The sequence below is a fragment of the Gavia stellata genome, chromosome 6 (genome assembly GCF_030936135.1).
Source record: "Gavia stellata isolate bGavSte3 chromosome 6, bGavSte3.hap2, whole genome shotgun sequence".
NCBI classification, from domain to species: Eukaryota; Metazoa; Chordata; class Aves; order Gaviiformes; family Gaviidae; genus Gavia; species Gavia stellata.
The window spans coordinates 55,609,816-55,624,042 of record NC_082599.1 but is presented as its reverse complement, the minus strand read 5'-3'; the positions used below and the strand labels follow the sequence as shown (position 1 = coordinate 55,624,042).

The 14,227-nt window shown below is 33.3% G+C and overlaps 1 protein-coding gene across 1 annotated transcript in view; it reads right to left on the bottom strand.

Moving 5' to 3' along the window:
• Window positions 1-14,227, bottom strand: part of LRRFIP2 (LRR binding FLII interacting protein 2) — a 57,038-nt gene that overhangs the window by 25,812 nt on the left and 16,999 nt on the right. Inside the window, exons 3-11 of the mRNA XM_059819061.1 lie at window positions 12,047-12,133; window positions 10,493-10,543; window positions 7,619-7,672; window positions 7,492-7,536; window positions 3,938-3,979; window positions 2,922-2,987; window positions 1,407-1,481; window positions 600-647; window positions 473-517 (exon numbers count right to left, since the gene is read on the bottom strand). Coding sequence (XP_059675044.1) covers window positions 473-517; window positions 600-647; window positions 1,407-1,481; window positions 2,922-2,987; window positions 3,938-3,979; window positions 7,492-7,536; window positions 7,619-7,672; window positions 10,493-10,543; window positions 12,047-12,133 — 513 coding nt within the window. The remainder of the gene's footprint in view (window positions 1-472; window positions 518-599; window positions 648-1,406; window positions 1,482-2,921; window positions 2,988-3,937; window positions 3,980-7,491; window positions 7,537-7,618; window positions 7,673-10,492; window positions 10,544-12,046; window positions 12,134-14,227) is intronic.

Here is a 14,227-nt window from a genome sequence, read left to right as displayed (position 1 = left end):
GATTAGGTTTTTATCCCATTACATTTTTGTATGATTATTAAATTTAAATATGGCATCTTATTTGAAAGTATTTAAAGTGTATTTACCAAAAATTTCTGTTATCTCCTGACAATGATTTTTCCTATTTAAACACTTAGCTTAACTTCTTTAAATACTTTTTTTAGTATTATTCATGCAGTTGTTCTTTAGTATGCTTGGATTAACTTGTTCTAATCCCAATGTTCTTGAATATCATAGTTGTATTCATAAACTTCATGCTTGTCTGTAAAAAGATCAATAAAACAGCAACTACTAAAATACTTTAAAAAGGCAATTTAATAATGTTAAAAACATTAAATTGAATGCCTCCACAAAATGACACACACAAGCTACAGCTTTATTTAAAAATATGAAAAAAGCACATGTAATACTGTCAAGCCTCATGGCCATACAATACAAATTTAAGGCAGCCATGCAAATAGTGCTTACGAACCAAACTGATACTTCTTATCAAACCAGTGTTTACAGAAGGAGACACCTATGAAGAAAAGTGTAATTTTATATTTCTGAGGGTCAAACATCTAAAGATAAGCAAGATTATCATTTTACAATGTACTAACCCTGTAACTCCTAGTTGTTGCCACTGGATCACTGTATAGAGAAGATGACTGTAGTGTGAAGAATAGAAAAAGTCAGAAACACTTTTTCTGCATACATTAAATTTTTTTATCTATTGCTCTATATTCCCCAGAAGTTCTAGAAGATTGAAATACTAATTTTTACCTCTACAATAGATGGGAACTTTAAGAAAAGTGTGGATAAACATCGCAAGAAAACCCATTATCTTTGAAATCATAATCTAAAACATTAATTGAAACAATCTAGTATTTTTATCAGAATATTTGTAGAAGAGAATGATAAGAAATCAGGCAGTTTTCAAAAGAGACGTCAATTTACTCTAGCTACTTAGTTAAACCTCACCATGATTGTAGCTGCAGGTACTGGAAGATAACTACCCATCTCACAACAGACGATTGATTTACCATCTATATTACTGTAGAAGAAAGTACCTTGGCACTAAAGTTAAGACTTTTTTTGTTGTTGTTTTTTAAAAGCAGGACTTTGAAAAAGCAAGTGTCACAGTTGCTAGTTGTTTTCTTCATATCATACAGCAATCATGAAACAAACTATTTTAAATTTAAAAACCCACATATGCAGAACATGGAGTAACTTATTATTATCCATTCATTTTATAAGAGGCAACCCTTAAAAGCAAGAAATACAATTATAACTACTATTAGCTGTGATAATTTGCAGTGTTATAGAAGGAAAGAGAGAGTCGTTTGCTTCTTACAGCATAAGTAAGGAAAACCAAATATATTTATTTTATATACATTAAAAAATGAACATAGGAAGAAGAGACAGACCCGAGTATGGTAGGAAGGAACTGGTTTACTATATCTAAGGCTGCTATAATTTCTTTGATCATAGTAAATTCCACTCTGTGGGGAGGGAAAAAGAAAAGAGAAAACAAAGGTCACATCTGTAGATCTTGTAAATAGAAGTTTTCTCTCAACATTGCCCAAATGTTCCCAAGCTTAGAACTTGTACAGAACATTGTAAAAATTTTCCTTATGGTTAACTCAAAATCCATGTAACTTTCTGAAGCAAGTAAAGCGCAACCCCCACCCCCCCCAACCTACTTATATACTTTGTATATCAGCATTATCTGTATTTTAATGTCCTGCCCAACCAAAGGGGTAAGTAGTTTTGGTTTTTCTCCCTAATAAATAAGAAAACCCTGAAATGTTTATCTAAACCCTGACAAGCATGAAATACATGGAAAACATACTTGACAAAATTTGCTAATAATTAGTACAATACTTTGCTTGATCTTTTTTTTCCATTAGATACCATCCTGAATCAGAGAGAAGGACCAAAATTCCTAAGACTTTAATAGGGGATGGATGTTTATGTGATCAGCATTAGTCTTTACCCTACCACTGTTCTTTATACCAAGTGCATATGCTGAAAGTCTAGCAATTATACTTTGGCTTCTTCTGTTGTTTTTTGACACTTCCTACACAGATTGCATATATATACATATGTGAGGAAAAATTTGATATACACATAACAAAGCAGAGATGAAGACATGGCAAAAAGTAGTGCTTTCAGAAAGTAGTGCTTTCTATCTCAATAGGCCATAGGAGGCAGAAAGATTGACATTACTCATTTATTTAAGAACTGAGGGAACAGGAAACTAGCACCTCAAGAGCACACAGAGAAATGCTGTAATACAAATAATAAATAAATATAAACATTATTTCAGCCTTGTCTCAACACAGCCATCTGCTTCTGCTCTAGCTCCCCCAACCCTTGATGCAACTGCTATTTCATCAGTGCCAAAACCCTTTGAAAAATTACATCAAAAATATTTAATTTCTTGGCACTATATTCACATATGTTACACACTGAACTTTCTAGAATAGTTTTAGGAAGATCGCAATAATCCACATGCTTTTCTCAACAGTTTGCTGGGTTAATATCAAGGTTTATGGTAAATTCAATCTGCTTTACGTCTACATTTAAAATCTATCTAACTGGCAAGGGACAAAGTGTAAATAATAGAACACGTATCTCCATCCTGCCTGAATAAACTTTAATGCAGAGAAGTGCCACTTTTAAATATTTCCAAGAGCCTTCCCCAGGCCTCCAACAGAATGTGATGTCTATTCAGCTGATTCCATTCATGGGATTCCATTGCCATAAGCACAGTTTCAAACACTCAATTTCAGGTCAGAATTTGGTCAATATTAGAGGTTTCATTTTTCCTGAAAACATTTACGCATGTCAGCAAGCTAATAAATTTATCCAAAACTGTATTAATATGTAACTCTACACAGTTAGTATATTTATAATAAATATTATAGTGGAAAACTAACCAATAAATCTTTATGGGAATAAGCAGCTTTCTTCTTTGAACTATGAGATTCACTGTAAGCATGACACTAAGAATAAAATTTAGAAAATTAATACCAATGCAATCTTAAAATATAAAGAAGTCAAACATAAGGATTTAAGATATTTATCACCTACAACAGAAACACCACAGAAAACTAACTACAGGATTAGAATAATAGGCCATACTTCTATCACTGTGTAAAAAAGAACCGGTAAGTCAAACTAACCAACCTTATCTCTGATTAACACAGACTTGGCTTAAGCCAGTGTTCACATTTCACAAAAAACGTAAACCCCATAAATAAACTAAAAAAGCTTAACATCACAGACTATTTTAAGCACTATATTGTGTTTGTCTATCTGTAGCTAATTCAGGTAACACGGCTGTTAAAACAAATTCAGCTTTTTAAGCTGCTTGCTTATTCCTTTTAGTGGTACTTGGTGCTATTCTTTGCCTAAGGAGACACACACAGATCTTACTTGGTGTAATACCAATGAGAATGGGATGCACTACTATCGCTTCATAATGATAAGAAGGAATTTTTTTTAAGTAAAGGTATACAAACCACCTGCTTTTTCTCAGGACTGAAATAATGTTCCATTAGATTAAGTTAAAGTTACTATATGGAAATGGAGAATACAAATATATGCATACACACACTTTTTTAAAAATAAAAGGTGTCTTCCAAGTCTAATCTGTGTATGTCACTTCACTACAAAGTTTAGAAATAACAGATAAATACTAAAAAGTGCTGACTGTAAGACAGCTGTCCATAGTATGGGACTTCATTAGATTTTCTCACAGAAAAAGTTTACACATGCATTCTATGGAAAGTGTTAGAATTGTACTGCTATTCTAGGTCTGAAAGTGTGATAATACAAATTTATGTATGTTTTTAAAATCACTAATCTAAAGCAGCTAGTTAGTGTCATTACACCTTTAAAAACAAAGCATAAAAGCAGTCTTCACTTAATGACATGCAAAGTGTTAACATACAGGGACCGAGTATCTTGTAGATCTATCCTTAGCACTGTCATACTGAAGTAAAAGAAAATGAAATTAAAATAATGAATTTTTAAAAATTAGCTTTTTTTCAAAGAATTACTAACAAGACTTAAAAGGAAATTATATGAAAACATATTCTACTAATTACGAAAATTTATACATGAAGGAATGCCATTTGTCCAATCTAAAGGGCATTCTGAGGCTGGAACAGTTTTTAATAAAAACTGGGGTGTTTTTCCCCAACAGCATCTCAATTTCTGAAAAGTGAGATAACTTTGGACAGCAGTAAGTTATGGGAAATATTTCATGTGGTTTTGGTAACAGAATGTTAAATAATTAAGCACACTCTCGTAAGGTAGATTGTATTAAACTGAGACAGTATTTGTTAGGTTATGTGATAAAAGGCTCATCTCCACACAGGCAAAAGAGGCCAGAGGACCATTAGACAGCCCTGCTGTCGAGGTGTGAAACCCATCGTGATGTGGAGGCTCTCCAGGGCACCTTACTGACTGACGGAGGTTACTGCCTACAGGGCATAGAAGGCATATGGGATGCTAGGGAATAGCATCTTGGGATCAGGGGAGGAATCAAAGGTGGGGAAAGGGAGGGATAAAGGTGTTTTCAGAAGGAGCAAGTGTGTGAAAAAGGAGGAATGGTGGGATGAAGGGGCCACCTGTGTGAAAAAAGACTGCTGGTCTACCAGATTTGGCAACTTAACAAAACTTATGAAAACAGCTTTGTACTAATAGCTTAGCCAGTGTCCCCATGTTTTTTCTAGTCCACTTAAAATTTCACAGGTATAACTTCGCTATTCTGACTGTGGGTAATGCATGATGCAAAATATTACGTAGTATCATCCTAAGCTTTCTTAAAAAACAAAACAGAAACAGAAGGTAGTTTGAGAATGTTACATGATAAGTAACAGCATGCGACAGTATTACCTGCTGTAATTTTCAACGTGAGGACTACTGAGAGGGTTACAAGAAAAATAATTTCTTCTTGTCTATTGGTATGTCTGAAAATTCCTTCTAGAGAGCAAGTTAACACCAAAAATCCCCTGGTTTTAGATTTTATATTTTTTTATAAATTAATATAAGCCACGTTTAGTTCATATTATTTCATATTGTTTTCATATTATCTCAATAGTTCAAATATATCCAGTATTCATACTATATTAAATAATAATTTAATATTAATGTAATTTACAGACTATTGTACCTTTTTGTGTTGCTAAAAGTATTACCATAGAGGACCCATAGAACACCATATCAGTTTTAACCAATTTAACCATTTATTTTTAAAACAATTCTTATCCTTAATTATTACCTACCGATAAGCAACCTTGCTATCAAAGAATGCAGACAGATCACTCAGATAACGATTGCCAACACAACACTTAACTTATACCTTTACTTAACTATTAACAGCTTAATTGTCTACTAACAAATATTTAAGGAATACCTAAACTAGGAATACAACAAAATATATGGAAATACCCATTTCTGAAAAAGTAAAATTTCTGTTTGTATTCCAGCCTTGACTGGAGGACTAACATCGCAACATAATTGATAAAAAAGGTTTCCTGCATAAACTTTTAGCAACATCTTTGTACCTATCAAGTTTGATGCATAACCTTTGCCACTTTTACTTCTCTTTTGGGGATATTAGAAGAGAGAGACTGGAGGGACTAGTTCCCTTCAAACTTGAAGTTATCTTCAAGACAGAACACTTAACACTTCCTTTGAGCCTTCAAACTTGCTGTCACAAAGTGTTCAATTACATCAATCATTGCAGCAGTCCAACTAATACCCTCTTCTATAAAGAAGCTTGCTTTCGCCAAACTACTGCTTTGGTAAGTAGGCACAGAAAACATTATAATGTGAACACATCAAAGCATGCTCATTCCAGGCTACACACCACAAGATCTCTCCTTCTGGAGGTACTTGCTCTGCTCCTGTGAGACCCACTGACATCCAAAGAACTCTTAAGAATGAAATTGTAAAAATATATCAATATAAAATAATTTTAAAAAACTCTAGTGATAACTGTTTATCTTCACTGAAAAGCACAAAATAACCAAGGCAGTCAAAGAAATTCTGGGTAATCCCCCCAAAAGTGAGCTCAGTTATATGCTGAGTTCAAGCCCTAGTCAAGGGTAAATTACTTAATCTCCGCCTTAGCATATTTCGTATGTTAACCAAGGCAAGAGCAGATCTGAGCAAACCTGTACCAGCTCACAAGTTTATAAGTGTTGCCACATAGCATATTTTACTTGATTTTTCTGTAAACCATTTACTGTTTGCAAAGTAGTCAACATTACCTGATTTAAATGATTATTTTACAGAAAATGTCTGTGTGATAAATTGAAGAAACACCAGAACTTTCAAGGTGTTACACGAAATTCAGTTAATCAAAGATACATTTAATTACTCTCTTAGTAAGTGAGAATCACTTTTTTTTTAAGTCACACAAAGAAACAGCTTATTCCACCTTCTAAAATAAACAAACCCAATCCTTTTACTTTATTAATTTGTCCCTTTCCTGGCCTATATATCCAGATCAATGACAAGCAGATTTCTAGGCAGATCTACTAAAAACAGGAGAATGTTTACAAACAACCATTCTTTAGCACTGCATATGACCTAAAGAGGATGTAGGAGAGCCTATACAATACATTTAATACTTCTATTAGCAGTCTTTGGGACACCTTGCATCATCCAGGTAAGTCTTTGCCACTAACAAATAATATATCCCCACATTCTCAAAGAAATAAAACCCTGCATCATACCAAACTCTTCTTCAAATTATATGCTAAGGTACTACTACTTTTTCTTCCACAAATATTATAGAAATACAGTAATACTTAAAGTGCAAGAAAAGACACAACAGTGAGCAGATGATTACCAGCATCAGTTTGGAATGAAAGCCCAAGTTACAAAGCAATATTACTCATCTTCAGTAAGTGGCATTGATTCAGGATGACTAAGTCAGCAGTAGTATTTACTTTATTTAATAAAATTTGCCTGTTTGCAGAATTTCTGAGACAGATAGGGAAAATGGGAAAGATTCCTCCCCCCATTAGACTAGTAGTAATCATAAGACAACTGACAACTTATGTAGCAATCTTAATACTCTACCATTTCAAGACAAGCAAATTAATTCTTACTAATTGGCAATATCTGAAGCCTAAGTAAGTACAATTACTCAGCTTTTTAAAAAAATACACCATATTAGACTGGAATAACACTGAAAGATGATACTTAAAACTTGTCATTAAAAATTTGTTATTCCACATAATTGATTGTTGAACTACATATATTTCCAAATACCTACTCAATTATTTTCAGCAACAAAAATATACTGTAAATAAATATATGTAGAAAAAGAAAAAAGCACGAGGTATTTATAGTAAAAACATAGTCAAAGAATTAAAATGTGACAATTTTTAAATACAAAAAATATATAAAAATAAACTATCTTGTTAACATTGATGGAAATATAATGTTGAAGTTCATCTGGTATTTTATGTGACTTAAAATACTGACTCTAAAACTGCTAATACTTGGAAGACTTAGAGCATCATCTGCTTCCTAAGAAAATGAAATCAAAACCCAAACTGTTTTTTTTAAAGGCCATGATGGAAAAGGAAAAATATACAGTTTGAACACAAACCAAATATGAATGTCGACTGGACCGGTGAGAATACCTGGCCCTCTCTGAATCTTCCTGAGAAAGAAGAAATGCAGAGTTATTTCTCAGAAAAAAAAAAAATATGATGACAAAGTAAAAGCAAGCAAAGGTGAGCAACATGCTATTAGCACTTTTAATGCTATGTATTATTTTGAATAATCCATCGTGGCAAGTGAACTCATTCAAGTAAGAAGAACTGTGATTTCATCTGATTTGGGTAAGTATGCCAACACACTACCTTAGGGGATGTAAATAAGGGGGGTTAGTATAATTAATAATTAGTGTTCAGTAGTCAATCTTTCTTCTGACTACTGTATTAATACAGAAAAAAGTACAAGACTTTTTTTTAAATTAAGAAATTAAAGTGAAAATTAAAAAATCAAAAGCTTTACAAAATTACAAGTATATTAGTAAGTATTTTACTATACAATTACTACAATCAGATTGTGAACGTTTTACAAGGTTATTTTAGCCCTAATAGAGATGATCATTCTCAGTTTCTTCATACATATTTCACATTTTCTCCTCTATTACAGGAACAAAGCTTCTTAAGCAAACTGATCAATTGTAAGTTCTATCAGTAGTTCTGCTCTACAACAACAGTGAAAATAATAAACCCAACTTAAAAAATTTGGGGGAGGACAACTAGCTAATGCACCTTAGTATGTTTCGTTTTCTTGAAAGATCAGAGAATGTTCATTTTGGCTCACAAAAAGGAATATATGAGAAGTAGGACAAATACACAACTAATTTAAAATTAAACATTAAAAAGCTTCACATGCCATAAGCTTCTCAAATTTTTAGTTAAAGTAGGTAAGCATATTAAGAATAAGCTTCATTTTAAACTATCCCATTTGAAGACCACAACAGGGCTCTAAAACTAGGAATCCTTCCTTAAATGACTCACTTGCTACAGTTTTCAGTATGTCGAACTATTCTAAAGATTGTAAGTCAGTTATCTTTAGAGTTAAAAGCTCAGCCTCCAGATCATAGGTGGATATCTAAAGTCTAAAGCCGGCTTTCATACTGCTTATGGTCATGTGTTTTTTTTCTGCATTATCACTGGATACATTAACTCATTTGATGTTGTTTTGTGACTATTCAAGAGGCCTAGTTAATGCTCTGCATGAAAATAATTTCCCAAAGAGGGGAAAAGAAAAAAAAAAAAAGAGGTTCATTTCATAATGACATTTAGTCTTCCTCTCCATAGTGTCTACTTTTGAGGTTTAAAATGAACATTTATACTACATAACTTTTCAACACATTTAGTCAGATCGCTGCCAATTTTAAATATACTTTGTGCCTATAGTCTAAATGGACAAATACCTGTTAATATTTGCAGCCTGCAAGCAGACAGTTTGCTATTTATGTAAGATTCCTCTTAATTGCTGGTATAATACCCCAGCTAATAATATGCTCCTGTAATGCAAAACTTCAGCTTCTGCTACAATAACCTACATTTCTGTAGGTAATTTACTTAGGGTAACAAGTGTCTTCCTGACATACAATCAGAAAATAGAAAGCCAGTGTTAAACGTTCAGCATATTCAGGTCAAAGGATAAAGTACGTACTACAGTACATATTGCAAACAGATGACTGCTGCTGGTAGCTATCAAGCTTGATTTCTAAGAATTGAAGTTTGAAATATGCCCTTTATTTAAGACAGAGGTTACGTCTCGTGATCCAGGAAAGGAGTGCACATCTGTTCAGAAACCTCCTGCAGCAGAAATGCCTCATGAGTGTAAAAAGAAGGTGGCATTCAACTGAGCAGCTCACAAATGCAATCTGTGTTCCACAGTTTGGAAACCCTGGCTCTCCAGCAAAAAACATTCAAATGTGCATTCCACCAAGAGATAACAGAAGCCTATGTTGTTCTTTGAAAGTGACATGAGAACTAATATACACACAAATGTCAGCTAGGCAAAGAGACAATATGAAGTCAGCACAACTTTTGCAAATAAAATGCTAATGACAGTTCTAGGATTTCTCAACACAAGTGCTGACTAACTGTCATGGTAGTTTTACCTATTTGAAATTATGGTTAGTCTCATCATGTATTACTTAAATATTTTTGATTCAAAACATTCACACAGTGAACGCTTCCCTAAAAACATAACAAGAAACTCACATCTCCCATGTGCCTTTTTAAGAGGCACATAAAGTTTATGAAAGGAACTCTAAAGAAACTCTGCACTAAAAATAGTGTAAATTTAACAGCAGCTTTCTCAGATTGTAACTCAACTATCTCTACTCCTTCCTACTTGGTGCATTTATTCTAAATAAATGAACAGTCAAATATTTTATCATTATTAATTGAAAACGAGGGGCAAGGGGTAAAAGGATGCAAGTGATACATGGGGTGGTTTTTTTGGGTTTGGGTGTTCCCCCCCCCCCAATCTTTTACAATTAATTTTTGTAAGTCATAGAAGTGACTTAATCATCAGTGTCTAGCATTTGCCACGTTACTCAGAGGAAAGAAATAAATGCAAGTCTAAAAAAAAAAATGTAAAAACCCCCAAACCCAGAAGTTAACTGAAATAAAAACATTTACTATTGAAAAGATGTTTACCTAGATTGAAACTAACATAATTTCTTTTTATATAGATTCATGACTTTAAGCAAGCACATGGCGGAAACAAAAAACATTTCAAGAAAAGCATCTCATCTCATAGTTTGTCTTTCGCTGCCATAAAGTGCCCTCCATATCCACATCCACATATACTTTATATGTAATTGCTTTCAGTAATAAAACACTTTGAAATGACACACAGCAAACCATTAGTAAATTACTTCCTCCAAATCCTATGTTAGTTCTCTGAGTGGCAAAAACATGCACAACAGGTGGTTTTAGCCTACCATCCATTTCTGGATATGAGCCCATTTTCTATCATATGAATGGTGAGAAAACTACAGAATATAAAAACAAAAACAAACCAACCATTTAGAATGTAGATTAGTCACCACACAAGACTGGATTCCTAAATGAAAAACTTGGAAAAACCTAAGTTAATTGCCATGTAATCTTCAGTATAATATCAGATACCTACAGCAGATTGAAAGTATGGAATAACAAAAACCATGTAAAATTGAGGCAAAAACATGTTTTGTAAATTGTACTTGTTATTACCACAGCAAAAAACCCCTTGAATATCAGCATTTACATGGATTTTAATGTAATCATGATAAATACTAAATTCTCACTCTTTTGCATGTTATATCAAAACCTGAATCAAATGCAATAACCATGAAATAACCAGACTGCTGAAAATCTAGTTCCTAGGTGGTTTTGCTCAAGAAATGCAAACTTTTTTTTTTTAGGAGAAATGTGTGGAGCAACACACAACCATATGTGTAAGTGTTATCCCAATTCTATTAACATTTTTAAAATAAAGATCCTGACAATAGGTATTTATTGTGAATACTTTTAGTATAATCCATACGGGAAGAAATTGACTGAAAACTGCATATCCAAAGTCACATATCCAAATTGTCTAGTTACTAAGTATATTATAAATACATTAAAAATAGAGCAAAATAATTCTCTCTACTTTTTCATAGTTGTTTATTGTATACATTAGGCAGTGTACATTTTGGGTATGGTCATGTTTATTATTTATGCTGTGCTGCCAGTTATCTATATTTACATGGACCTTTTGCACAGCAACAACAAGCAAAGAAACTGCCACACGTGTTAAGTAATTGTTCTTATAAAAGCATGAAAGTCACCAGCTGACTCAGCCACAAATCTAGTAATTCAAATCCAGACAATATTAAACTGCACATTAGAAGTTGAAAACTGTTCCTCTCTATGCAAAATTATTTATGCAAGCCTGAGTTCTGGACATTGTCATTATGCTCTCTCTTCTGCTCATTTAAAAATCAAATAAGTAGTAATAAGAAAGCCTCAGCCCTTTAAATATCTAAAGATAAACATTTAGATTAATCTTTGTCCGATTTGGATTGCTAGCATTGAATTTATTGCATTTGTTAAAGGTAAAACATCCAAGCATCTGATTTTGCCTGTAAAGCTAGAATTTAAAAATTACATTAAAAATGTTTTCTTTTTCATTTGAAAGTAAGAGTGCTAATAGCCTATTTTGTACAGCAGATTTTTTTTCCCCCACAATATGAGCGTAACTATTAAGGAGATTCAAATATGAACGTTCAGATTAATATTTTGTTAGGTGCTATCCACAGGTAGATACAAAGCAAGTTATCCTTTTAGATATATAACCTAAGGGGAAAGAGGAAGGTATGGGGGGAGAGAAAGAAGCTAACAGTTGCTTGATGCTGAAAATACTAGCATGCAGCTGAATTTCACTGAAAGACAAGATCTGATGCAAGTACTGAAATAAAATACATTAAGAGTTTTAGTAAAGGTTTGCAATAATCCCTGATGATTTACATTACCTCTTTTTGCTGTCGCTCCAGCTCTCTCATACGTATATCTCTTGCTTCTGCTCGAGCTGCCCGTTTGGCTGCAAGTCTGGCTTCTGCCTACAAGCAAATTGATAATACTGGAAGTGAAAACCACATTTTTTGTATAATAGTTTGAGTACTCAATTTAATAATCTCTTCACAAAAGCACATTAAGATTCTAACATCACAATACATAAGCAGTAAAGAAATCAGAGTTCTTGGAATGAAATTTCAGAAAGGATATATACTTAAGTCTTTACAGATGAAAGAGCTGAGTTCAGAAATATTACTGACTTTAACAGGACTTTGCCTATGCATAGTATTTAAACAGGCATGGATACAGCTATAGAATCTTTGCCCACAGAAAGACACCAAAACAAAAAAGAAAGAATCAAAACAAAGATATTAAACCACCACTGTTAATGTCATATTTAAAGGCTCTGCTATCAATTGGAGTATTTCAGAAAGCAAACATCACCTAGAAGTCAAATTACTTCAAACAGCAATCAAAATCAAATCGATTATTAGACAAAATATAAGAAAGAAATTTAAGGTTACAGTTCCTCAAGAACTAACTTAAACATTCACCATCACAAAAAATGGACTTCCCTACCTTTCCATTCAAGCCCTTATACTCCCAAAACCTTCCCCGGACACAGCACCAGCACTCAGAATCTGCTGTAAGCCAATTTAACTAACTACCATAGCAGAAAGTTAACAACAGAAAGTAGCTTTCTGAGTTTTCTTCTGTGTTAGTGAAATTAATTGGCTTGCACAAGAATCTTACGAACGCCAGACCCAGCAAAAGGGACGGGCAGCACAAACAGTAGCGAGACATCCCCCTCTTCAGTGGCAAAAAGCTGTTACGTCCTGCGCTGCTTGTGAAACCTGGTTATTGGCAGATACAACTATGTATTTTCTCCACTTTCTATCCAGCCTTAACGAAGACAGAAACACATTGTCTTTCAGACCCTAAATGCTAACTCACATTTAATCAGTTAATTAATTACATGAGGCAATAATTTTTGACATAAAGCTAACAGTTCAGGAAAACACAAGCTCAATTTTTTCACGTTCGAATGTGAAAAAGTTGATGATTAAAATTTTCTCTTAAATTCTTGAAATACTAAACCACTGAAGACAGGTTTTCCACCAAAAATTCCAGTTGTCTATCTAATATTAGAAACTTGTGAGAAATGCCACCAGCCAAAAATTCAGAACTCCTAACATCCAAACCATTTAATAGAACTTTTTTTAAAAATGTAAAATTCAATGGGATTTTACCTTTGGTTAAGCACAGTTTTTTTCTTGCTTTTGCCACTATCATAGTATAGGTTTATGCAAAACATTAGAAACCTATAAAATTCATGACAATTGCAAATAACTATCTTTTACTGTGATTCAGGAAAATTTAACTCAGAGTTTTAACTTTAAATTATGATTAAATTACATGTACAAAAATATCTATCAAATAATGACAAGAAAGAAGGCAAACACATTATAGCTTTATTACTTAAAATAGTTTGTCTTAACTTCAAATGACTCTCGTTAAGACTATTTTTCCATATTGTGCATGCTCAGATGAAATGATTCCAAGTCTGTGTCAGCACTCTTGACTGCCACGATGTAATCCTTTTCCAGAGCAGCGTAAAGCTACTCTTCTTCCCATCTGATGACAGCACACAAGAAAAGCAAGGGAATTCCCATGCAATAAGTCTTTTCTCACTTGCAGCCCTACTCTGTAACTGTCTGTAATCATAGCTCTGTCCCATATAAACTTTCACACAGGCATGTATGCACCACAGAAAGAGAAAGGACTCAAACAGCTGATGTGTCTGGGTTTAGTTCTGTCTATAGATCAGCAGATATACACATCTAGCCTTTAGACTCTGGCAAGGCTTTACTGTTAAAGATAGAAAGTTCATTAGTTTACTGATTCACGCTAAAAATCAATTCACATTTCAACATTCTCTCCTAGTCCTACAGCCAGAGACCTAACTTTCACATTCCCACAGTAGAAAGGAAAGTCAATTTCTTCCAATTTACTAAAACCTTTATAAAATACAGGAGAATTCTACAAATGTTTGTCATAAAACAGGTGCCTGAAAGTAAAGGAAAAAAATCTTATCTTTTTACAGAAAATTTTTTAGAAAAAAATGGTTTGGTATTACA